Source organism: Pan troglodytes, chromosome 20, assembly GCF_028858775.2.
Source record: "Pan troglodytes isolate AG18354 chromosome 20, NHGRI_mPanTro3-v2.0_pri, whole genome shotgun sequence".
In the NCBI taxonomy this organism is placed as follows: Eukaryota; Metazoa; Chordata; class Mammalia; order Primates; family Hominidae; genus Pan; species Pan troglodytes.
In genome coordinates, this window is record NC_072418.2 from 20,316,217 (window position 1) to 20,339,949 (window position 23,733).

At 51.1% G+C, this 23,733-nt stretch overlaps 1 protein-coding gene across 8 annotated transcripts in view; it reads right to left on the bottom strand.

Moving 5' to 3' along the window:
- The window catches only part of UNC13A (unc-13 homolog A), an 86,863-nt gene that overhangs the window by 56,443 nt on the left and 6,687 nt on the right, over window positions 1-23,733 (bottom strand). For 7 of the 8 annotated variants that reach the window (XM_054673135.1, XM_054673132.1, XM_024351414.2 and 4 more), the window contains exons 2-9: window positions 18,090-18,119; window positions 16,733-16,832; window positions 14,455-14,572; window positions 11,642-11,765; window positions 10,209-10,282; window positions 8,729-8,783; window positions 5,609-5,644; window positions 134-341 (exon numbers count right to left, since the gene is read on the bottom strand). In XM_054673135.1, coding sequence (XP_054529110.1) covers window positions 134-341; window positions 5,609-5,644; window positions 8,729-8,783; window positions 10,209-10,282; window positions 11,642-11,765; window positions 14,455-14,572; window positions 16,733-16,832; window positions 18,090-18,119 — 745 coding nt within the window. The remainder of the gene's footprint in view (window positions 1-133; window positions 342-5,608; window positions 5,645-8,728; window positions 8,784-10,208; window positions 10,283-11,641; window positions 11,766-14,454; window positions 14,573-16,732; window positions 16,833-18,089; window positions 18,120-23,733) is intronic. The other variant, XM_054673133.1, reaches the window with a different exon arrangement.

Consider the following 23,733-nt stretch of genomic DNA (forward strand, 5'->3'; position numbering starts at 1 on the left):
ATTCTGCCCTCCTGGATGGGTGAATTCTGCCCTTCTGGAACTCCACCTCCAGCTCTGTCCAGCCCCCTACCCCTCTCTCCACTCCAGGAGACACAGCAGGACCCACATGCATGCTGCACTCCGCAGCACCTACCTGAGGGCTTGTGGCTCAGAGAACTCCTCGTAACTGTGCATGGAGTCACTGTAGGACTCCCGGGAGCCCAGGGGTGGTGGGCGAACAGAATACTGGTGGACTGAGGCGTTGGGTTGTGACGTAGTATAATAGGGCGGCGGGATGCTGTTGCTCGTTTCACTGCGGTAGTCACTGTCACGATCATCCACTGCACTGTCGGGGTCATCGTCTGGGAGAGGAGGTATGGGAAGAGGGTGAGGAAGAGAGAGTGCACATGATGGGAGCCAATACAACTTCCCAGACTTACGGTGCTGCTACCGAAGAAGAGAATTTTTTACTAGTATGGATAAAGAATTGTGGATCATGTTAATAGAGATATAGGCTTCAGAACAAGGGAGGTGAAAACCCTGGTTTGCTTTATGTGGGTCAAATTGGACCTAAAGTCTAGGGGCTAGGGTAGGACCTACAATGTGAAGAAAACAGGGACAGAGTAGAGGGCATCCTTCAGCTCAAATGTGAAGAACAACTTTGCTGAAGGTCAGGATCTCTGAAAATGAGATGGGATTTTTTTCCACTGAGCAGTTAGTTTCCCATAACAGGAGTCACACAGACAGTCAGGGGGAAGTTGGAAGAAGATCAGGAGTTCAAAGTGGACGGAATGCTCTTTAACCCTTAGAGATTTCCTGATATCTGAGGGTGACGACCCCAGACCTGAACTTAACAAATATGCAAGAACCAAGAAGATGCTGAGACATGGTTCTGTCTTTTTCAAAAAGGATTAGATTCTTAGCTTGGCAAAGCCACCACACACTTGGAATCTATTGCTAAAATGGAATGTGGTAGAGTTGCCAAACTTCATGTTTAATAAGAACTAAAAGATATTTTGGTTTAGTTTGGTTTCCTTAGAAAAAAGAACAGTTTGTTTTCTAAATCCTAAAAAAAAAAAAAATTCCAATTCTAAAAGCAACATGTCTGGGTGGTGGCATAATTGGGGATTGTACATTTTCTTCTTTATTCTTTTCTGTACCTTCTGAAAAAAAAGATTTCAATAATGCAATCTTTTTAATTTTTTAACTAAAAAGAATGATAAAGTTATCTTTATTTTAAAAGTAAAGCAAAGGCCGGGCACAGTGGCTCACACCTGTAATCCCAGCACTTTGGGAGGCGGAGGCGGGCAGATTACTTGAGGCCAGGAGTTCAAGACCAGCCTGGGCAACATACCAAGACCCTGTCTCTACTAAAAATACAAAAATTAGCCAGGTGTGGTGGCATGTGCCTGTAATCCCAGCTCCTTGGGAGGCTGAGGCAGGAGAATCTCTTGAACCCAGGAGGTGGAGATTGCTGTGAGCCAAGATCACACCTCTGCACTCCAGGGGCTGGGTGACACAAGACCCTGTCTCCAAAAAATAAAATAAAATAAAAGTAAAGTAAAACCTAGTCCATGGGCCAGGCAAAGTGGCTCATGCCTGTAATCCCAGCACTTTGGGAGGCCAAGGCAGGAGGATCACTTGAGCCCAGGAGTTCAAGATCAGCCTGGGCAACATAGTAAGGCCCCATCTCTTTAAAAAAATTTAAAAATTAGCTGGGCGTGGTGGTGGGCGCCTGTAGTCCCAGCTATTCGGGAGGGTATGGCAGGAGCATTGCTGGAGCCCAGGAGGTCGAGGTAGCAGTGAGCTATGATTACGCCTCTGCACTGCAGTCTGGGTGTCAGAATGAGACCCTGTATCCAGAAAAAAAGAAAAAGTAGTCCATGAAGAAAACATGAGAAGTACGGGTAAGGGGAAGAGGATGTAAAAAAATGAAAAAACCCCCAGACCCCAAAATCTCAGAGCAATGAGTGAAACCTTCAGACTTTTGCTGTATTCATCCATTCATTTAGACAGGGTCTCTCTCACTTGGGCTGCAGTGCAGTGGCGCGATCAAAACTCACTGAAACCTCGACCTCCTGGGCTCAAGAGATCCTCGCATCTCAGCCTCCACAGTAGCTGGGACCACAGGCACACACCACCACACCCAGCTAATTTTATTTATTTATTATTTTGTAGAGATGGGATCTCCCTATATTGCCCAGGCTGATCTTGAACTCCTGGGCTCAAGCGATCCTCCTGCCTCAGCTTCCCAAAGTGCTGGGATTAGCCGTGAGCCACCTCGGCCGGCCAGCATTCTTTCTACCCAATTGTCCTTGACCGGGCTGAGACGTTTCCAGCCAAATTGCATGAGGCTGTGCACATGTTTACCCAGTTTTTTTTTTTTTTTCCTGACAAATTATCTGCTTATGAAGGGTAAATTACTTTGAGTTGGATTCTTTTTGCTTTTGCCCAGGCTCTGCTTTCTACTAAGTAGCTCTTGACTAAATTGCCTGCTTCTGGCTATTTTCAACCACTTTTGTTTTAACCCAACGGTCTGTTTTCGGTTCAATTGTCTTTCCTTTCTGACCCAATTATCTATCAGCTTTAGCTGCATTGGTGTTTTGTTTTGTTTGTTTTTTGGTTTTGGGGCTTTTTTTTTTTGAGACAGAGTCTCGCTCTGTCACCCAGGCTGGAGTGCAATGGTACTATCTCGGCTCACTGCAGCCTCCACCTCCCAGGTTCAAATGATTCTCCTGCCTCAGCCTCCCGAGTAGCTGGGATTAAAGGCATGCACCACCATGTCTGGCTAATTTTTGTATTTTTAGTAGAGATGGGGTTTCGTCACGTTGGCCAGGCTGGTCTCGAACTCCTGACCTCAAGTGATCTGCCTACCTCGGCCTCCCAAAGTGCTGGGATTATGGTGTGAGCTGCCACGCCTGGTCTATCTTTGCTTTTGACCGTACCGTTCGTTTGTGGCAAGTTGGTTGTTATCGAGCTTGCCCTGTCTGCCAAGCATTCATTTTGGCAAAATTGATTTTATTTATTTATTTTAATCTATTTATTTTTTAGAGACAGGGTCTCACACTGTTGCCTAGGCTGAAGTCTAGTAGCACAATCATGGCTCACTGCAGTCCCAACCTCCTGGGCTCAAACAACCCTCCCACCTCAGCCTCCCAAATAGCTGGGACTACAGGGGTGTGCCACCACACCCGGCCCTTTTTTTTTTTTTTTTTTGTAGAGATGGAGTCTTGCTCTGTTGCCCAGGCTGATTTCAGACTTTGGAGCTCAAGCGTCCATCCCGCCTCAGCCTCCCAAAGTGTTGGAATTACAGGTGTGAGCCAGTGTGGCTGGCCTAAGTTGATTTTTAACCAACTTGTTTTTGATAAATTGTGGTGGACCAAAGTGTTTGTCAACAGTTTCACTGGTCCTGGAGTTAGGTTTGTCCACCAGGATATGAGGAAGGAGTGAAGGACTCCCCAGTTGAAGGACAGAGAAGGAGGCAGATTTATCCTCAAAATAGAGGACTGGCCAGGCATGGTAGCTCACACCTATAATCCCAGCACTTTGGGAGGCCAAGGCGGGAGGATTGCTTGAGGTCAGGAGTTCAAGACCAGCCTGGCCAACATGGTGAAACCCCATCTCTACTAAAAATACAAAAATTAACCAGGCATAGTGGCGTGCACCTGTAATCCCAACTACTTGGGAGGCTGAGGCAAGAGAATCGCTTGAACCCGGGGAGGTGGAGGTTGCAGTGAGCAGTGATCGCACCACTGTACTCCAGTCTGGGTGACAGAGCAAGACTCCATCTCAAAAAAAAGAAAAAAGAAAGAAGGAAAGAAAGAATAGAGGACTGGATTTCTCTAGAAGAGGCGGGGTATGGGAGAAAGGGAGCAACTCTTTAGGGCATGGATCTGGTCTGTGGCCTGTTAGGAGCTGGGGCACACAGCAGGAGGTGGGCAGCGGTTGGGTGAGCGAGTGAAGTTTCATCTGTATTTACAGTTGCTCCCCATCACTCACATTACAGCCTGAGTGCCACCTCCTGTCAGATCAGTGGCAGCATTAGATTCTCATAGAAGGCCGGGTGCAGTGGCTCAAATTTGTAATCCCAGCCCTTTGGGAGGCCAAGGCAGGTGGATCACCTGAAGTCAGCAGTTCACAACCAGCCTGGCCAACATGGTGAAACCCCGTCTCTACTAAAAATACAAAAAATTAGCTGGGCATGGTGGCACGTGCCTGTAATCCCAGCTACTTGGGAGGCTGAGGTACGAGAATCACTTGAACCCGGAGGCAGAGGTTGCAGTGAGGCGAGATTGCACCACTGCACTCCATCCAGCCTAGGCAACAGAGCAAGACTCTGTTTCAAAAAAAAAAAAAAAAGATTCTCACGGGAGCGTGAACCCTACTGTGAACTGTGCATGTGCGGGATCTAGGTTGTGTGCTCCTTATCAGAATCTAATGCCTGATGATCTGTCACTGTCCCCCATCACCCTAAGATGGGACTGTCTAATTGCAGGAAAACAAGTTCAGGGCTCCCACTGCTTCTACATGATGATGAGTTGTATCATTATTTCATTACATACTATAATGTAATAATAATAAAAATAAAGTGCACAACAAATGCAGTGAACTTGAATCATCCAGAAACCATCCCCCAACCCCAGTCCATAAAAAAATTGTCTTCCATGAAACTGGTCCCTCGTGTCAAAAAGGTTGGGAACCGCTGTTAGGTAGAAAAATGGACATTTAATTAGGGCCAGGTGCCGTGGCTCATGCCTGTAATCCCAGCACTTTGGGAGGCCAAGGCAGGTGGATCACGAGGTCAGGAGATCGAGACCCTCCTGGCTAACACGGTGAAACCCCATCTCTACTAAAAATACAAAAAATTAGCCGGGCGTGTTGGCGGACGCCTTTAGTCCCAGCTACTCGGGAGGCTGAGGCAGGAGAATGGCGTGAACCCTGGAGGCAGAGCTTGCAGTGAGCTGAGATCGTGCTACTGCCCTCCAGCCTGGGTGATAGAGTGAGACTCCGTCTCAAAAAAAAAAAAAAAAAAAAGGAAAAGGAAAATGGACATTTAATTTAGGGAGGGGGTGGCTTGCCTTATTCCCTGGGAGAGCAAATGAAGGTGGAAGGTGAGGTGTGAGTGTGGGTGGACCTGGGGGGTGCTGAGGTCCCTGTGTGCATCTCCCTGAGGTCCCTGGCCCGCCGTTCTGTTAGAGACCCCGCCCACCCACTACCCTCTGAGTGACACTGGACGCATTTCCAAGTGGAAAAGGAAGACAGGAAGACCAAAAGGCAGGGGCTACAGGAGAGGAGGTGAGGTTATACGGCGGAGTGGGGTGCGGGGGTCACAGTGCCCAGCTGGAGACAAGCAGGTTGTTGGTCTAAATGTCCACTCCTCCAGGCTAAACCCCCCCACCCCACCCCAATGATGGTGCCCACTCCCCAGCAGATGGCAGGCCTCCCAAAACAGGCACTAATGAACAGGGTACAGGAAAGCTTGAAAGGGGTCTTGCCGAGCCCTCTGGCCCCCACGTGCTCATCACAGGCTCCTTGCTTCCCTGTGTGGTAGTGGGGAGGGGCCTTGGGATCACCAAGGTGCCCACCTTCCCATGTAACTCCCAGAACATCAATCAGGCTGAGTACTTACTGTGCTGCTCACCCCAGCCAAAATAATTCCAGTTGCCTACAAAGAGAAGGAGCAGAAATAATAAAAGGGAGCAGACAGAGGGGTGGGTGTACGAAGGGGGCTCCCCTGCTGTCCTCACTCTCCCCAACTGCTCCCCCCACCCCAAGAGTCCCTCTTGTCCTGAGTACCTTCCCTGAGTATCACCTTCATTGCTGACACTTGCTGTGTCTCTGCTCTCCACCTTGGGAGGAAGGTGGGATATCCCTGTTTGTTTATTTTTTTCTTTTCTTTAATTTTTTTTTTTTGAAACACGGTCTCACTCTGTCATCCAGCCTGGAGTAGAGTGGTGCAATCACGGCTTACTGCAGCCTCCAATTTCCAAGCTCAAGTGATCCTCCCACCTCAGCCTCCCGAGTAACTGAGATTACAGGCACACACCACCATGTTCAGCTAATGTTTTGGTTCTTGGTGGTTTTTCTTTTTGTTTTTTTGTGCGGAGATGGATCTTGCTATGTTGGTCAGGCTGGTCTCAAACACATGGTCTCAAGTGAGGCCGAGTAGCTGGGATTTACAGGCATGAGCCACTGTGCCTGGCTCAGTTTTCAATGAGAGGAAAGGCTCAGTCAGGAAGTAACAAAGTGGGTATTTGGGCCCAGGGTTTTCTGACTATGATGTCTAGGGTTAGCAGTCTCCCAGTCTCCACCCTTTTCCTCTCCCAGCTCTTGGATAAGGAAAGACACACTAAATTGGAAACCCTAAGGTTTGAAACACCCCTGTTGGGTGGATTTTATCATTCTACTCATTTTATGGGTGAAACTATGGGGCTCAGAGGGATGGAGTGAGCAGCCCAAAGTCACAGAGCCTCTGCGCATCAGGGCCAGGGCGAGAACCACCTTTGCCTATCACATGCAGTACCTGGCACTTCAGAAAAATGTCCTGGACCAGAATCCTGGCTCCTGGGACCATTGGCTGCTTTCTCTGGGAAATAGGGTGACAAAATACTCCAAGGGAGGACTTGTGGGTAAATACTGAGTGGTGGTCTCCACTTCCCAAAATGAACCTGCCCCTGGCTGTAGTCCATCTGCCCAGGGGCTCTCCGCCATTGCCTTCCTGCCTCCACTCTGCCTGGCCCCGCCCCCATTGCAACCTCTCAATGACCCCATTCACCAAGCAGGGGTTTGTAATTCCTTCTAGGCAGTGATGACCCCTCCCTGGCCAGGGAAGCCAAGGAACTTTCTCAATATGACTCCTCAAGTTAGTGTGGAAACAGGGTACCCCAACTGGAGTATCCCAAGCCCTCCTCAAGCCCCGCTCCATTACCACCCTCCTGGACACATGGTGAGGGAGACACAGATACAGGGAAAGCTGTGAGAGGGGAGAAAAGGAAGATGGAAAAGCAAATGGAAAAGGTGCCAGGCACGGTGGCTCACACCTGTAATCCCAGCACTTTGGGAAGCTGAGGTGGGCAGATCACATGAGGTAAAAAATTTGAGACCAGCCTGGCCAACATGGCAAAACCCCATCTCTACTAAAAATACAAAAATTAGCTGGGCGTGGTGGCATGTGCCTGTAATCCCCACTGCTCAAGAGGCTGAGGCACAAGAATCACTCAAATCCGGGAGGCAGAGGCTGCAGTGAGCCAAGATAGTACTATTGCAGTCCAGTCTGGGTGACAGAGGGAGACTCTATCTCCAAGAAGAAAAAAAAGAGAAGAAGAAAAGAAAGTAAATGGGAAAGGAGAAGGAGGCTAAAGAGTGCAGTGGGGTTTTGGTGTCAGCAGGTGGGAGCTCTGCCCTAAGGCTATATTTGCTACTTCTCCTCCACCACAGAGCAATGGGAAGTCATTTTAAGGAGGGAGACAGCTCCTCCATCCATGAAAAGACCTGGTCTGGATGCATCTGAGTGTCCACAGGGCCCAGGAAGATAAAAAATCTTGACAACTGCAGCCTTGATGGAAATAGGAAGAGGAACGTGATCATCATCATCACTAACAGACAAGGTGCAGTGGAAAGGGAAGCAAAGTTGGAGTCCCTCAGACGTGGGTTCAAATCCTGGCTCTGCCAGTTGCCGGGTGTGTGGCCTTGGGTAAATCACATCTCCTCTTGGGCCTCAGTTTCTCCATCTAAGAAAATGGGTTAGTGAAACAGCCTTCGTCTGTTGTACGTGCGCCCGTTGTACATGTGCTGGCAGGATCTTCTGCCTGTGTCTGTCTGCACCATCTGACGTGGGCTGCTCGGGGTTTGTGCTGGCCCCGTGAATAGTTTGTGGAATGAGTTATACGCCCTCATCCAGGATCTGATGAATGGAAGTGAAGCATCTACGAAGTGTTTTTCATGTCTCTAGATGTCCCAGATCCTTCCAACAGCCCTCAGAGTGAGGGGGCTGTCAGATGCGCTATTTCAAAGAGAGGGCCCCTAAATATCGAAGAGGGACACTGGCCTGCCCATGACCACATAGCAAGGTGGGAATCAAGCCCAAGTCTCAGAACTCTCCTTCCTTCCTTCCTTTCTTCCTTCTTGTCTTTCATCAAGCCCAAGTCTCAGAACTCTTCTCTTTCCTTTCCTTCCTTTCCTTTCCTTCCTTCCCTTCCTTTCTTTTCTTCTCTTTTCTCTTTTCTTTCTTGCTTTTTCTTTCTTTCTTTCCTCTCCTCTCCTTCCTTCCTTTCTTTCTTTCTCTCTCTCTCTCTCTTTCTCTTTCTCTTTCTTTCCTTCCTTCTTTTTTTGAGTCAGAGTCTCGCTCTGTCACCCAGGCTGGAGTACAGTGGCATGATCTTGGCCCACTGCAGATTCTGCCTCCTGGGTTCAAGCAATTCTCCTGCCTCAGCCTTCTGAGTAGCTGGGATTACAGGCACCCACCACCATGCCTGTACATTTTTTTTGTATTTATAGTAGAGATGGGGTTTTGCCCTGTTGGCCAGGCTGGTCTCGAACTCCTGACCTCGGCTTCCCAAAGTGCTGGGATTACAGGGGTGAGCCACCATGCCCAGCCTCAAAACGCTGATTTCTAATACACTATAAGTGGACACTGCACTCTCAGGACTTGTATCTCCGGACTGGAGGAGCCTTTAGACAGGACAGTCATGGGGTAGGGGAGGGATGAGGATTTCAGCTGATGCCCAAGGAAGAATCAAGAGGTACTTACAGCACTGGTTGCTGGGGACAGGCAGAGGCTTGTCTTGCTCATCTTGGAACGAATACTGAAGGGGTGGAGGAAGGAGAAAGGGCTTCTCTCAGAGGGGCCAAAGGCCAGGGGACCAGGATAGTCCTCTGATCTGTCCCATCCCGACTTCCCTCTACCTCCCAAATTCTCTCCCTCTCTATGAGAAGGATACAGGGAGTAAGAGAGAAAAGGAGAGAAAGACACACACACACACGAGAGAGAGAGAGAGAGAGAGAGAGAAGAGAGAGAGAGAGAGAGAAAGACAGAGACAGAGACAGAAAAAGTAAGAAACAGAGATAGAAAAAAGACTAGGGGCCAGGTGCAGTGACTCACACCTGTAATCCCAGCACTTTGGGAGGCCGAGGCGGGCAGATCACGAGGTCAAGAGATCGAGACCATCCTAGCTAAACGGTGAAACCCCGTCTCTACTAAAAATACAAAAATTAGCCAGGTATGGTGGCGCATGCCTGTAGTCCCAGCTACCCGGGAGGCCGAGGCAGGAGAATCAATTGAACCCGGGAGGTGGAGGTTGCAGTGAGCCAAGATCGTGCCACTGCACTCCAGCCTGGTGACACAGCGAGACTCCGTCTCAAAAAAGAAAAAAAAAAAAAAAAAGATGGGAACAGTAGACATTGGGGACTCCAGAAAGGAGGAAGGAGGGAGCAGGACAAGGGTGAAAAAACTACCAGTTAGGTACTGTGTTTACAATTTGAGTAATGCCATGGAATTCCAGACCTTAGCATCATGCAATATATTCGTGTAACAAACCTGCACATGTATCCGCCAAATGAAAAATAAAATTTTTTATTTTATTATTATTATCAATATTATTATTTTGAGACAGAGCCTTGCTCTGTTGCCCAGGCTGGAGTGCAGCAGCGTGATCTCGGCTCACTGCAACCTCTGCCTCCCAGATTCAAGTGATTCTCCCACCTCAGCCTCCCAAGGAGCTGGAATGACAGGCGCCCGCCACCATGCCTAGCTAATTTTTTGTATTTTTAGTAGAGACGGGGTTTCACCATGTTGGCCAGGCTGGTCTCGAACTCCTGGCCTCAAATAATCTGCCCGCCACAGCCTCCCAAATTGCTGGGATTACAGGTGTGAGCCACTAAGCCTGGCTAATTTTTTTTTTTTTTTTTTTTTTTTTAGTAGAGACGGGGTTTCACTGTGTTGACCAGGCTGGTCTTGAACTCCTGACCTCAGGTGATCTGCCCACCTTCGCCTCTCAAAGTGCTGGGATTCCAGGTGTGAGCTGCTGCGCCTGGCCTCTGTGTGTTTCTTGACCCCATCATTGTCTAGAGACTGGACCACATGGGTCATGGATGCAGTCAGGTTACAAAGAGTTAGAAACAGAGATGCAGGGAAAGACAAGCTCAGAGAGAAACAGCATCTGTAAGTAAAATCATGGGGAGACAGAGACAGAAATGAGGAAGAAACAGGCCCCTCCCACCCCAACACTCACTTCATCCTGGTCCCGCATAGCATTGAGCTGCTCCAGCTTCTTGGCCCAGTAGCGAGCCTCCTCTTCAGGAATGTCTGCAAGCAGAGCCCTGTCTGTGAGCCTGGAAGACCCTCCCTGCCGCTCAGCCTCCATCCTCCAGGCCTACTGAGCTCCACCCGGGCCCTGGCTTCTGGGGTCTTTGGCAAAGCCTCAGAAGTAGGGGTGGGCTGGTCTGCGGTCTCAGGAGGGTGGATGGAGATGAAGGGGAGGTACCGTGGTGCCTCTGACGCCCCTCTTCCCAGAGCTGAATGGAGAATAGTTGGAGGATGACAGGAGATGGTTCCTAGCCTTTACGAGGGTGGGGAAGCCATTGTTTTTATTTAATTTTTTAATTTTTAAATTGTTTTTTGAGACGGAGTCTCACTCTGTTGCCCAGGCTGGAGTGAAGTGGTACAATCTCAGTTCACTGCAACCTCCACCTCCTGGGTTCAAGCGATTCTCCTGCCTCAGCCTCCCGTGTAGCTGGGATTACAGGTGTGCACCACCATGCCCAGTTAATTTTTTTGTATTTTGAGTAGAGACAGGGTTTCTCCATGTTGGCCAGGCTGCTCTCAAACTCCTGACATCAGGTGATCCATCTGCCTCGGCCTCTCAAAGTGCTGGGATTATAGGCATGAGCCACCACGCCCAGCCCATTGTTTTTATTTTTATTTTTTTAGAGACAGGGTCTCGCTCTGTCACCCAGGCTGGAGTGCAGTGGCACAATCACAACTCACTGAAGCCTCAAACTTCTGGGCTTGAGCCATCCTCTTGCCTCAGCCTCCCAAATAGTTGGGACTACAGAAACCCAGCACCATGCCTGTTGAATTTTTAACTTTTTCATAGAGATGGGATCTCACTAGATGGCCCAGGCTGGTCTCAAACTCCTGGCCTCAAATGATCCTCCCCCCTTGGCCTCCCAAAGTGCTGGGATTACAGACATGAGAAGCTATGCCTGGCCAGCCATGGGTTCTTAGAATGAGGTGGAGAGACTCAAGGTGCTTCCAGGAAAGGAAGAGGGGACTATCTGTTCTCAGCCTCTGTCTACATGTCTCTCTCTGTCTCTCTTTGTCTCTCTGTCTCTGTCTGTCTCTCCTCCTATCCCCAGTTCACTGTTGCAGTCTCAGGCATCACCAAGGAACAGCCAGGATAGCTCAACCCTGAACGCCCTCGGTCGTGAAGCACTTGCAGCTCACTGGAAAGCTACGGGGCCCAGGTCATGGCCCGCACCCAGCAGGTTCACATCCCTGTTCTCTGCAACCCAAGAAACTCTCTCTCCTCCGGGGCGAAGGACCCTCATTCTCAGCCTGAAGGGTCAGCTAGACCTACCCAGGCCTGTTCACTCTCCTGGAATAGCTGAGTGAGTCCACAACTGGGGCTGGGGCTGGGTGAAGGTCCCGGGCCCCTGTACTCACCTAAGGGTAGCTCAAAGCGCGTGTCCAGGAGGATGCGGTGGAAGGTGGGGTCCTTGGTGCCACAGATCTCACTGTCTGCCATGATGACCTGGGAGTCCAGCGTCAGCCACTCTCCAGGGCCCTCCTGGGGGTTGGGGGAGGAGGTGTGTGGGTCAGGAATCTGCTGGTCACTAGTCCCCAGGGCCCCTACTCTCGCATGAGACATCCCCCTCACCCCTACCCCAAAACCAAAGTCATGTCTCCTCTCTCTTTCCTTCCGTCCTTCCTTCCTTCCCTCCCTCCCTCCCTGCTTCCTTCCTTCCTTTCTTTCTTTCCCTTCCTCCCTTTCTTCCTTTATTCCTTTCTTTTCCTTCCTTCCTTTCTCTCTCTTTTTTCTTTTCCTTTTTTTTTTTTTTTTTGAGATGGAGTCTCGCTCTGTCGCCCAGGCTGGAGTGCAGTGGCGCGATCTCGGCTCACTGCAAGCTCTGCCTCCCGGGTTCACGCCATTCTCCTGCCTCAGCTTCCCGAGTAGCTGGGACTACAGGCACCTGCCACCACGCCTGGCTGATTTTTTGTATTTTTAGTAGAGACGGGGTTTCACCGTGTTAGCCAGGATGGTCTCAATCTCCTGACCTCGTGATCCACCCATCTCGGCCTCCCAAAGTGCTGGGATTACAGGCATGAGCCACCATGCCCGGCCTAATTTAATTTTTTTGAGACAGAGTCTCACTCTATCACCCAGGCTGGAGTGCAGTGGCGTGATCTCAGCTCACTGCAACCTCCGCTTCCCAGGCTCAAGTGATTCTCCTAACTCAGCCTCCTGAGCTGCTGGGATTACAGGTACGTGCCAGCACACCTGGCTAATTTTTTGTATTTTTGAGTAGAGACGGGGTTTCACCATGTTGCCCAGGCTGGTCTGCTGAGCTTAGGCAATCCACCTGCCTCAGCCTCCCAAAGTGCTGGGATTACAGGTGTGAGCCACCATGCCCGGCCAAGGCTTCCTTTTAGACTCACTTACCTAGATTGTTGCAACCATTTCGTCCCTCTGCATTCATTCATTCAAAAACAAACACTCACTGGCCAGGTGCGGTGACTGACACCTGTAATCCCAGCACTTTGCGAGGCCAAGGTGGGCAGATCACTTGAGGTCAGGAGTTCAAGACCAGCCTGGCCAACATGGCGAAACCCCATCTCTACTAAAAATGCAAAAATTAGTTGGGTGTGGTGGCAGGCCTCTGTAATCCCAGCTACTCAGGAGGTTGAGGCAGGAGAATCACTTAAGCCAGGGAGGCAGAGGTTGCAGTGAGCCAAGATTGTGCCATTGCACTCCAGCCTGGGTGACAGAGCGAGACTCCATCTCACAGTAAAATAAAATAAAATAAAATAAAATAAAATAAAATAAAATAAAATAAAATAAAATAACAAAAATGAACAAACAAAAAACAGTCCCCAGTCCCTCCTCTATGCCTGGTTCATACTGGGTGATGCCAGGGTCCCCAAGAGGCCCAGCCATCATCACCCTGGCTCCTGAGAGCCCATAGCCCTGGGAAACAGGGCTGGACACAGGCACCCCCAGCCCCATGAGGTCATAGCCCAGAGGGAGGAAGGAGGGCTAAAGGATCTAGAGAGAAGTCAGAGAGGGCTTCCTGGAGGTGGGCACATGGGAATTTAGAAGGTGATGGAAAGGAGGACACTTGAAGCTCAGGGAACACACTATGCAAAGGTTCAGAGGGTGGAATCTGGGAGGGGTAGAGGTTAGAGTGTGGGGGGAGATGAGGCTAGTGGGCAGGTGCCATCTGAAGGGCCTCCCAAGGCAGATGGACAGGGGAGGACAGATCAGAGCTCCAGCTAATAAGGCCTTCCTGGGGTCAGCATGGAGAGGTTGAGACTTGAGGTTAGGAGGCCAGGGATTGGGCTGTGGGGACAGATGAATAGACATGACCATGGCCTGGCATGGTGGCTCGCACCTGTAATACCAGCACTTTGGGAGGCTGAGGTGGGTGGATTGCTTGAGCCCAGGAGTTCGAAACCAGCCTGGGCAACATGGCAAAACCCTGTCTCTATTAAAAATACAAAAAAAATAAGGGGGGCCTGGTGGCATGCACCTGCAGTCCCAGCTACTCAGGAGGCTGAGGTGGGAGGATCACCTGAGCCTGGGAAGTCGAGGCTGCAGTGGGCCATGATCATGCCAATGCACTCCAGCCTGGGCAACAGAGTGAGACCCTGTCTCAAAAATAAATAATTAAATAAAAAATAGACATCACTACTACCTGCTGACAATGATGCACAGGCTGAGGGGCCAGGGTTGTTACCTAGCACCGTCTTATGAGTTGGTGTAAGCTTCCTGCTGCTGCCCATCTGGGACACAAAATGCTAATTGCCTATATTATCCCTTTTCTCCTTCCAAGGTAATACATTTTTAGCTGTGCCTAGGGTAGCACAGCGCAGGACTACATTTTCCAGCCTAGGACTACATTTCCCAGAATCCCTTGCAGCAAGGTGTTGGCCACATGTCTAAGGTCTGGCCAATGAGATGTGCATGAACCACCCCCCTCCCCCACCACCAGCACCTTTCCGTGGTTGGAATGAAGATGCAATGGTGAGCCTAAAGCAGCCATCTGGGGCCACAAGGTGGAAGCCACATGGAGAGAGAGGCAGAGCAAGATGGAAGGTGTATAGGCCCTAGTGACTTTGGAAGGTTCGTGGCAATCCCGAGTGTCTACATTGATGTTGTCAGGGGATAGGAGATAAATGCCCATCTTGTTTAGTCCACTGGTCTCTGGGCTTCTGCAAGGCACTCCTCCTTCTTCACCCTCAGGCCACCCGCCACTCACCTCATTGGACTGGCGGATGGTCCTCAGTGGGATCCACACAGTGCCCACCATTGTGTCCCAGATGAGACCCTTATTCCACACCTCCACCGTCAGTCCCAAATCCAGACGGTTAATCTCACTGCAGAAAAAGGAGAGGGGGCGTCGAGGGAGCAGGAGGGAGGAAACGGGGGCCCAGAGAGTTTAGTTGATTCGCCTGAGAACACACAGCATACTGCAATTCAAACCTAGGCCTGGGAGTGTCCTAGGTGGTAGGGTAACATGGTGGTTCTCATTTTATAGAGGGGAAACTGAGGCCAGTGGGGGAAGTTAAGAGCTCGGGGTATCACAAAAGAACCAGGATTCAAAGCCGGGAAGGATGGTGTGGGGACAGATGTTACACATCGCCTGCACCTTCATCTTTCTGAGCCCTTCCTTGGGCCCTCCAACCCTGGCCATGCTGGGTAAGTGAGGAAGAGGCTCAAATACCCTCCATAGCTCCCTTTACCTACAGGATAAGGACATTCGGGTCACCTCTGTCCTTCCCAGTGTCATCTCCATCTAATGATGTGAGGACACGATCCCACCTCAAAGCACTTTCCCTGCAGGCCTCGCCCTAGACATATGTGAATTTGGGGGAGCAGGAAACTTGGTGAAATGTGAGATTCACTGAATTTACAGTTTACCAAAGATTTATCTTAAGGAATATATTTTTAAAATATGGCCGACCACGGTGGCTCACGCCTGTAATCCCAGCACTTTGGGAGGCCGAGACAGGCGGATCACCTGAGGTTGGGAATTTAAGACCAGCCTGACCAACATGGAGAAACCCCATCTCCACTAAAAATATAAACTTAGCCGGGCGTGGTGGTGCATGTCTGTAATCCCAGCTACTCGGGAGGCTGAGGCAGGAGAATTGCTTGAACCCAGGAGGCGGAGGTTGTGGTGAGCCGAGATCACACCATTGCACTCCAGCCTGGGCAACAAAAGCAAAACTCAGTCTCAAAAAAAAAAAAAGTATATATATATATCTGATATATATATCTGTTGGCTGGGAGTGGTGGCTCCCGGCTCATGCCTATAATCCCAGCACTTTGGGAGGCCGAGGCAGGTGGATCACCTGAGGTTAAAAGTTCAAGACCAGCCTGGCCAACATGGTGAAACCCGGTCTTTACTAAATACACAAAAATTAGCCGGGCATGATGGCACGCACATGTAGTCCCAGCTACTCGGGAGGCTAAGGCAGGAGAATAGCTTGAACCCAGGAGGCAGAGGTTGCAGTGAGCCGAGATTGCGCCACTACACTCCAGCCTGGGCCACAGAGTGAGGCTCTGTCTCAAAACAAAAAAAAAAAGAAAAGGAAAAAAAATCCATTGGCCAGGCACGGTGGCTCACATCTATAATCCCAGCACCTTGGGAGGCTGAGGTGGGCGGATCACCTGAGTCCAGGAGTTTGAGACTAGCCTGGCCACCATAGTGAAACACCATCTCTACTTAAAACACAAAAATTAGCCGGGTGTGGTGGCACACGCTTGTAATCCCAGCTAGTTGGGAGGCTGAGGCAGGAGGATCACTTGAACCTGGGAGGTGGAGGTTGAAGTGAGCCGAGATACGCCACTGTACTCCAGCCTGGGCAACAGAGTGAGGCTCTGCCTCAAAACAAGCAAACAAACAAACAAAATTGGTGGCAAGGCCTGGGAAGGCATGATGCCCTGAAATTGTAGCTTGGAGGTAGTGGTCAGGGAGGGCTTCACTGAGGAGGTGACACAAGCTGAGACCTGAAGGAGAAGAGCCAGCTGGGGACAGGAGAGCAAGTGCAAGGGCCCTGGGGCAAGAACAAGCTGGGAAGTGTTGGAGAAAGGGGCAGAGGTGGGTGTGGCTGGGGCAGGTGAAGGAGATAGAGCGAGAACCTGGTGGGAATCACGGGGAAGGCTGTGGGTTTTATTGTGAGGTCGATGAGCCACGGACAAGTTTGGAACATGGGAGCGACAGGATGTGATTTGCAGTTTTAAAAATATCCCCCTGGCTGCCTGGAGGAGAACAGATTGTAGGAGGTGGATGGCACAGGAGGCCAGGGCGGAGGCTGGCGGGCAGCAGGGACTTGGCTGGTGGCCGCGGAGACCAAGGGAAGTGATTGGATTGGGGATGTGTTTTGGAGGTGAAGGTGATAAGGTGGACAGGGGAAGAGGGAGGACAGAGGGGAGTCACCCGGGATTCCCCAGTGTCCAGCTCTGCCCTGAGGGGCCAGCGAGGTGCTGGGCTATGCCAGAGAGTGAGGTCATGCCAGACGCTGCAGACTCACAACATGAAATCCTGCTCCCAGCTGGGCTGGCTGCCCCGCACCGCGATGGTCGTGCTCTTGACATTCTGCACTTTCAGGGTCACATACGTGTTGAATTTCTCTGTGGCAGTGAGAGTAGGGGTCAGCGCTGGGGCTCAGGGACTCTCCAATGCCCCTTCCCAAGCTCTAGACCATCTGCTGTGATCCCCTCAGGAATTTCTGGGCCACTCACCCCCTAACCCACAACCCCACCCTCAGGGCACAAGGGAGGGGCCTCAGTGTGGGGAGACGTGGAATTTTGGGATACTTCATCCAGCTGCTTCGAAATGACCATGCCATTGGTTTTCAGCCAAAAAGACTGAGGTCCCAGAAAAGGGGAACAAAATTGACTGTAAGAAACCCCCTTTGCAGGCTGGGTGCAATGGCTCGCGCCTATAATCCCAGCACTTTGGGAGGTCAAGGGGGGAGGATTGCTTGAGCCCAGCAGTTCAAGACCAGCCTGGGCAACTTGGCAAAACCCTATCTCTACTAAAAAATACAAAAAAAAAAAATTAGCTGTGTGCAGTGGTGCACGCCTGTGGTCCCAGCTACTTGGAAGGCTGAGGTGGGAGGATTGCTTGAGCCCGGGAGGTTGAGGCTGTAGTAAGACATGATTGCACCACGGCACTCCAGCCTCAAAAAATAAAAATTTTAAATAAAAATTAAAAAAAAAAAAAGGCAGGGCACGGTAGCTCACGCCTGTAATCCCAGCACTTTGGGAGGCCGAGGCGGGCGGATCATTTAAGGTCAGAAGTTTGAGACCAGCCTGGCCAACATGGCGAAACCCCATCTCTACTAAAAATTAAAAAATTAGCCGGGCGTGGTAGAGGGCGCCTGTAATCCCAGCTACTTGGGAGGCTGAGGCAGGAGAATCGCTTGAACCCAGAGGCAGAGGTTGCAGTGAGCCGAGATCACGCCACTGCACTCCAGCCTGGGCAACAGAAGGAGACTCTGTCTCAAAAAAAAAAAAAAAAGAAGAAGAAGAAAAGAAAGAAACTCCTTTCTCCTCTCTGAGCCTCATTTTTCCCACCTGTAGCCCCATCTAAGAGTCCCCATTCTACCTCTTAGGACCCTGGGAAGAGCCACTGGCTCAGGGCAAGCCCCACCCCTTACAGACTCTCCAAGGATGGCTGGGGAGACCCGGGGAACCCCATACAAACTGCAGGGACCCCAGGCCAATGGCTGCCCCTCCCCCTATTTAATCTTCTGACCCCTCTCCTGATGCTCAGAAGACATAAAGCCCAACTCTAAGTCTGGGCTGGGACCCCCTCCCAGTCTCTCCAAGAGACAGACAGACAGACAGACAACACGGGACAGGACAGCAAGAGAAGCCACTTACCTTGGGCACCATCAAACTTGGCTTTTTTGACTGTGGAGAGAGACAGAGATAGGGAAGGGAGATGGGGAGAGATGTGGGGAGGAGGAGGCAGAGATACGGAGAGATTCAGAGACACACCAAGATGGAGACATAAGGAGAGAGACACAGAGGAGAGACAGGCAAAGATAAAAAGCAAAAGAGACAGATGTTAAAAAAGATAAAGATAGAAGCAATGTCAGAGACAGAGACAAGGGGAGGAGGAGAGGTAGGAAAGAGGAGGCAGGGATGAGAGGGAGAGAGAGAAGCCATCAGACAGATGAGCACAGGCAACCCTAGAATGGAAGGAAATTTGGACCCTGAGAGCATTCCCTGCCCCTCCCTCTCCCTCCATCCCCTGTCCCCATCAAACTCCCCAAGCTCCCAACTAGCTGTGCCTTTACCCACAATTGAACAAGATTAGAAAGAAAGAGCTGGGCAGATGGTGGGAGAGGCCTCCTACAGGAAGCCCTCCAGGATTGCCCCAGAAGAAGAGGGGAAGTTGAGGAGGTGGAGAAGAAGAAGGCGAGGATAAAGACAATCTCTGATGACTCCACCAGCCCCGACAGGTCAGCAAGACCTCTCCCTTGATTGTCCAGCTCAGTCTGCAATGTCAAATGCTCCCAGGGTTTGGGGAAGCCTCAAAGAAGGCTGGGTGAGTTGGGACAAAGCAACCCAGAGAGCTGGCTCTCAAAATGCATGTGGAGGGCGAGGCACGGTGGCTCACACCTATAACCCCAGCACTTTAGGTGGCTGAAGCAGGTGGATCACCTGAGGTCAGGAGTTCGAGAGCAGCCTGGCCAACATGGTGAATCCTTGTCTCTACTGAAAATACAAAAATTTGCCAGGTGTGGTGGCAGGCGCCTATAGTCTCAGCTACTCGGGAGGCTGAGGTAGGAGAATCACTTGAACCCAGGAGGCAGAGGTTGCAGTGAGCCAAGATCATGCCACTGCACTCCAGCCTGGGCAGCAGAGTGAGATTCTTGTCTCAACAACAACCAAAAGTAATGTACAGGGAGACCCTTGGGTCCTGGATGGAGGGTTGACAGAGATTGTCCAGCCCCACTTGCTTGTGGGAGGTGTAACCTGAATATATGTCAGGCACCCCACTGAGGTCCAGTCTTCTCACATTTCACATAATCTCACAGCCCCAAGAGATTCAAAGCCATGTCGCCCCCTCCTGGCTCTTCTCAACAGGTATTCAGTTTCCATTGCCAACACCTCTCACACCTTGCTTTTGTCTCCCACATCTTTTTCCTCCATTAATTCTCTACTCCCACCCCCAATCTTCTCCCACACTGAGCTCTTCCCTCCCTTTCCTTTCTTTCTTTTCTTTTCTTTTCTTTTTTTTTAGGGACGGAGTCTTGCTCTATTGCCCAGGCTGGAGTGCAGTGGTGCCATCTCAGCTCACTGCAACTTCTACCTCCCAGGTTCAAGCAATTCTCCTGCCTCAGCTTCCCAAGTAGCTGGGACTACAGGCGTGCACCACCATGCCCAGCTAATTTTTGTATTTTTTAGTAGAGACAGGGTTTCACTATATGTCGGCCAGGCTGGTCTCAAACTCCTGATCTCAGGTGATCCGTCCGCCTTGGCCTCCCAAGGTGCTGGGATGACAGGCGTGAGCTGCCACACCGGCCCCTTTTCTTTCCTCCCTCTTTTCTTCTCCCCTTTTCCTTTTCAAATTAGTGTCTTTGTTTGTGTAGGCAATGCATGCACATGTTGTAAAATCCAAAACAACCAAAAGATGAGGCACTGAGAATAAAGCTCTTTCCATCCCAGCCCTTCATCTCCCTCCCAAATGCAATCAACGTTGGCAGTTCCTTGTTCCACTGGAGATGGTCCACGCGTCGGCAACCATACCCACGTTCGTTTTGCTTGACTTCCAAGACAAATGGTAGCATTTGACACCCACTGTTCTAATCCTTCATGTTTTTTCAGTATGTCTTGAAGAGCGTGTACTAGCGAGTTGAAGGATAAATTCCTAGAAACAGAATTGTGTTTCTATGGGCAGATGTCACAGCCTCCCATCCCGGGTTTGTATCTCTGTCCTCATCGCTTGAATTTCTGTCTCACAAAAGGCACCTGAGTGGAGCCAGTGAAGAGAGAATTCCCGTGAAGAGCGGGGGAAGTGCGATGGCCCTAAACACATGTCAGTAAAGACTGTCTGTTCCTGGCCAGGAGCGGTGGCTCATGCCTGTAATCCCAGCACTTTGGGAGGCCGAGGCAGGTGGATCACTTGACGTCAGGAGTTCGAGACCAGCCTGAACAACATGGGGAAACCTCGTCTCTCCTAAAATAACAAAAATTAGCCGGGTGTGGTGGCACGCACCTGTAATCCCAGCTACTCGGGAGGCTGAGGCAGGAGAATCCCTTTAACCTGGAAGGCAGAGGTTGCAGTGAGCTGAGATTGTGCCACTGCACTGCAGCCCTTGGGTGGGCCTTGAGAGAAGTGAGTGCTGGTTTGAGCCAGGTTCAGATTCCAGAGCTGTGTGACCCTGGGCAAGTGAACCCCTCTCTCTGGGCCTTCATCTCTGCTTCCATCTCTGTCTTTTTTTTTTCTAAGTCTGGTTTTTTCTCTCACATCCTCAGCCCCACCCAGCCCCCAGGGAGCGCACCCACCCAGCACCTCACCCCTGGGACTGAAAGAGGCTCAGGAACACTCAGGAATGTGCCCAGCAGGAGCTTTGGGCCTGGCTCCTGGAGGAGGTCCAGGCTGCAGGCGTGCGGACTCTCTGTGAAGGGGGTGGGCAGGGGAAGGGGCAAGAGGTAGAATGTGACGGGATCGGGGGTGGAGGGGATGCTGACAGAGGCTGAGAAAGGCACCCACAGCTGGAGGGACTCATACAGGGAGAGGAAGGGAGAGGATAGAGGAAGAAATGATGGGCATGAAAGCAAGAGAGGAGAGTCTGGACAGATGGAGAGAAACAGAGAGACACAAGGAGACAGCGAGAGTACCAGGCATAGAGGCACATGCCTGTAATCCCAGCTACTAGGAAGGCTAAGACAGGAGGATCCCTTGAGCCCAGGAGTTCAAGACCAGCCTGGCCAATGTAGTAAGATCCCATGTCTAAAAATAATAATTTAAAAGGGAGAGAGAGGCCGGGCGCGGTAGCCCACATCTGTAATCCCAGCACTTTGAGGCCGAGGCAGGTGGATCACATGAGGTCAGGAGTTCGAGACCAGCCTGGGCAACATGGTAAAACCCTGTCTCTATTAAAAATACAAAATTTAGCCGGGCATGATGGTGCACGCCTGTAGTCCCAGCTACTCGGGAGGCTGAGGCAGGAGAATCGCTTGAACCCAGGAGGCGGAGGTTGCAGTGAGCCAAGATCGCGCCATTGCACTCCAGCCTGGGCGACAGAGCAAGACTCTGTCTCAAAAAATATATAATAATAATAATTAATAATAATAAAAGAGAGGGGGGGAAATATTTCCACTAGGGAGGGCAGGCAGGTGGAGGAGACACTGGGGAGAGGAGAGGCAGTTGGGGGAGAAAAGTAGGGATGCATATGGGGGTGGGAAAGTGACAGGCTCTGGGGGGTGATACAAGGGGCTCACTGGGGTCTAGCCTGGGCTGGGCTCACTTGAAGCTCCTCCAACTGTGCCCCGTTTTATAAACCATGGATTTAGGCTCAGCGGGGAGCCCAGTAGCTCCTTGATCTGTTCTCTCTCTCTCTCTTTCCCAATCCCTGTCTCTCATCTCCCTCCTCCCTGTTCTATTTCTCTCCACTCTGGTCGTCTTCTTTTGGTCTCTGTTCTCTCCTTCTCTCTCTCACTGTCTCTGCCCTTCTTGTGCCCCTCCCTTGGTCAGTCCGGCTCCTCTTCCCTAAGCCTCAGCTCCTTCCTGCAGCCTCTCTTGGCTAGAGGGGAATGGTCTCCGTTGGGGTCCTCAGGCAGTGGGGGACCGGCTGGAGGGCTGTACCCTCTGATAGCTGAAGCCAGGCTCCTGCCCTTAGCTCCCTGCCGAGGTCCAGGTTGACGACATCCATGATTTTTCATCACTGGGGCTCCCAGTGGGAGAGGGGTCTCAGAGGGAAAAGGGGACAGGAAAGGGGGCCGAGAGTGGCGAGGGGGTTCTCAGGAGGGAAGGGTGTTCGCGGTGAGGGAGGGGATTCGGGAAGGGGGATGGGCGCAGAGGGGAGGGTGGTCTCGGGGGAGAGGCTTGGAGGAGGAAGGGGGCTCAGAGAAGGAACCCAGTCTCTCTCCCTGTCTTCCCCGGTCAGTAAATGGTCCCTGAGTCACCGTCTTCGTCGTCACATCCCGCCACCTCCCCGCCTGCGCCGGGTTGCTGTATCAGGGTCAGCGGGGCGGAAGCGCCACCCTTCCCCAGCGGGCTTCGGGTCACACGCATGAGGCTATTTATAGCGTGGGCGCGCGGAGGGCGTGGGAGGCGCGCCGGCGGGCAGGGGGGCGGGGATGAGGGGGGTGCCCACTGCTGTCCCCAGCGACGAGCGGGTGAAGACACCGCGTCATGCGGCCTCAAAGGTCTTTGGGGCCCCCCAGCAGCGCTGACTGATGAATGTAGTGGCCGTACCCGGGGAGGCTGAGGCAGGAGTTCAGGCTGCGGGACACCCCTGCAGCCTGGCTTCGCGCCTCCGTTTCTGCATCTGGAAAATGGGGAGACGGAGTGGCTGATCTCCCTTCCCTCTCCTTTCTCCTCCTCTTCTTCTCTCACCCCTTCTGCAGAATGATTATAGTGTCATTTATACTATTATTATTATTACTGATATCTTTACTGTTTTTATTATTTGGTTGTGTTCTAAAGGTGTCCCTGGCCTGGATTCTAGGATTTGAATACCCTGGATTCTTTTCTTTTTCTTTCTTTTCTCTTCTTCTTCTTCTTTTTTTTTTTCTTTTCTTTTCTTTTCCTTTTTTTGACAGGGTCTCTCTCTGTTGCCCAGGCTCCAGGCTGGAGGGCAGTGGTGTGATCATGGCTCACTGCAGCCTCGATCTCCCAGGTTCAAGCGATCCTCCCCACTCAGCCTCTCGAGTAGCTGAGACTGCAGGTGCGCATCACCATGCTTGGCTATTCTTTTTTTTTTTTTTTTTGTAGAGATGGGGTCTTGCTATGTTGCTATGGCTGGCTTCAAGGCTCAAGCGATCCCCTCGGCCTCCCAAAGTGGTGGAATTACAGGCGTGAACCACATGGCTGACTGACCCTGGATTCTAATTAGGGGGGACTGCAGTCTTGGGGCACTGGCTCCCTGACCTGCCACGTGGGATGGGGTGGGGAGACAGGAGGTGGAGATCCAGCCGTCTAGGGCTTCTGAAAGCCCACCCGCCCCAGGATTAGCTTGGGGGAAGGGAGGAAGCATAGAGAATCCAGAAATAGATTATAGGAGATTTGATCGTTTTGTGTGTGATGTTGGTGGGGGGCATTTCAGCGGGAGATGGATGGGCTTTAGGATAAAAGACCTCAGCTGTGCTGGTTTCGCATCTGGGAGACACTAAATGAGGACCCTTATCCTCCGTTGACACAAATAGACCAGAGCCAGACTGAGCCTTCAGTGTAAAAAACACCAAGAACTTGGAGTTCCAGAGAGCTTCGGGAATAAGGGATTTGTGTGTGTGTTGTTTACCATGAACCACTTAGAAGTAGGCCTAGCCTATAGTAGGTGCTCATTAAATA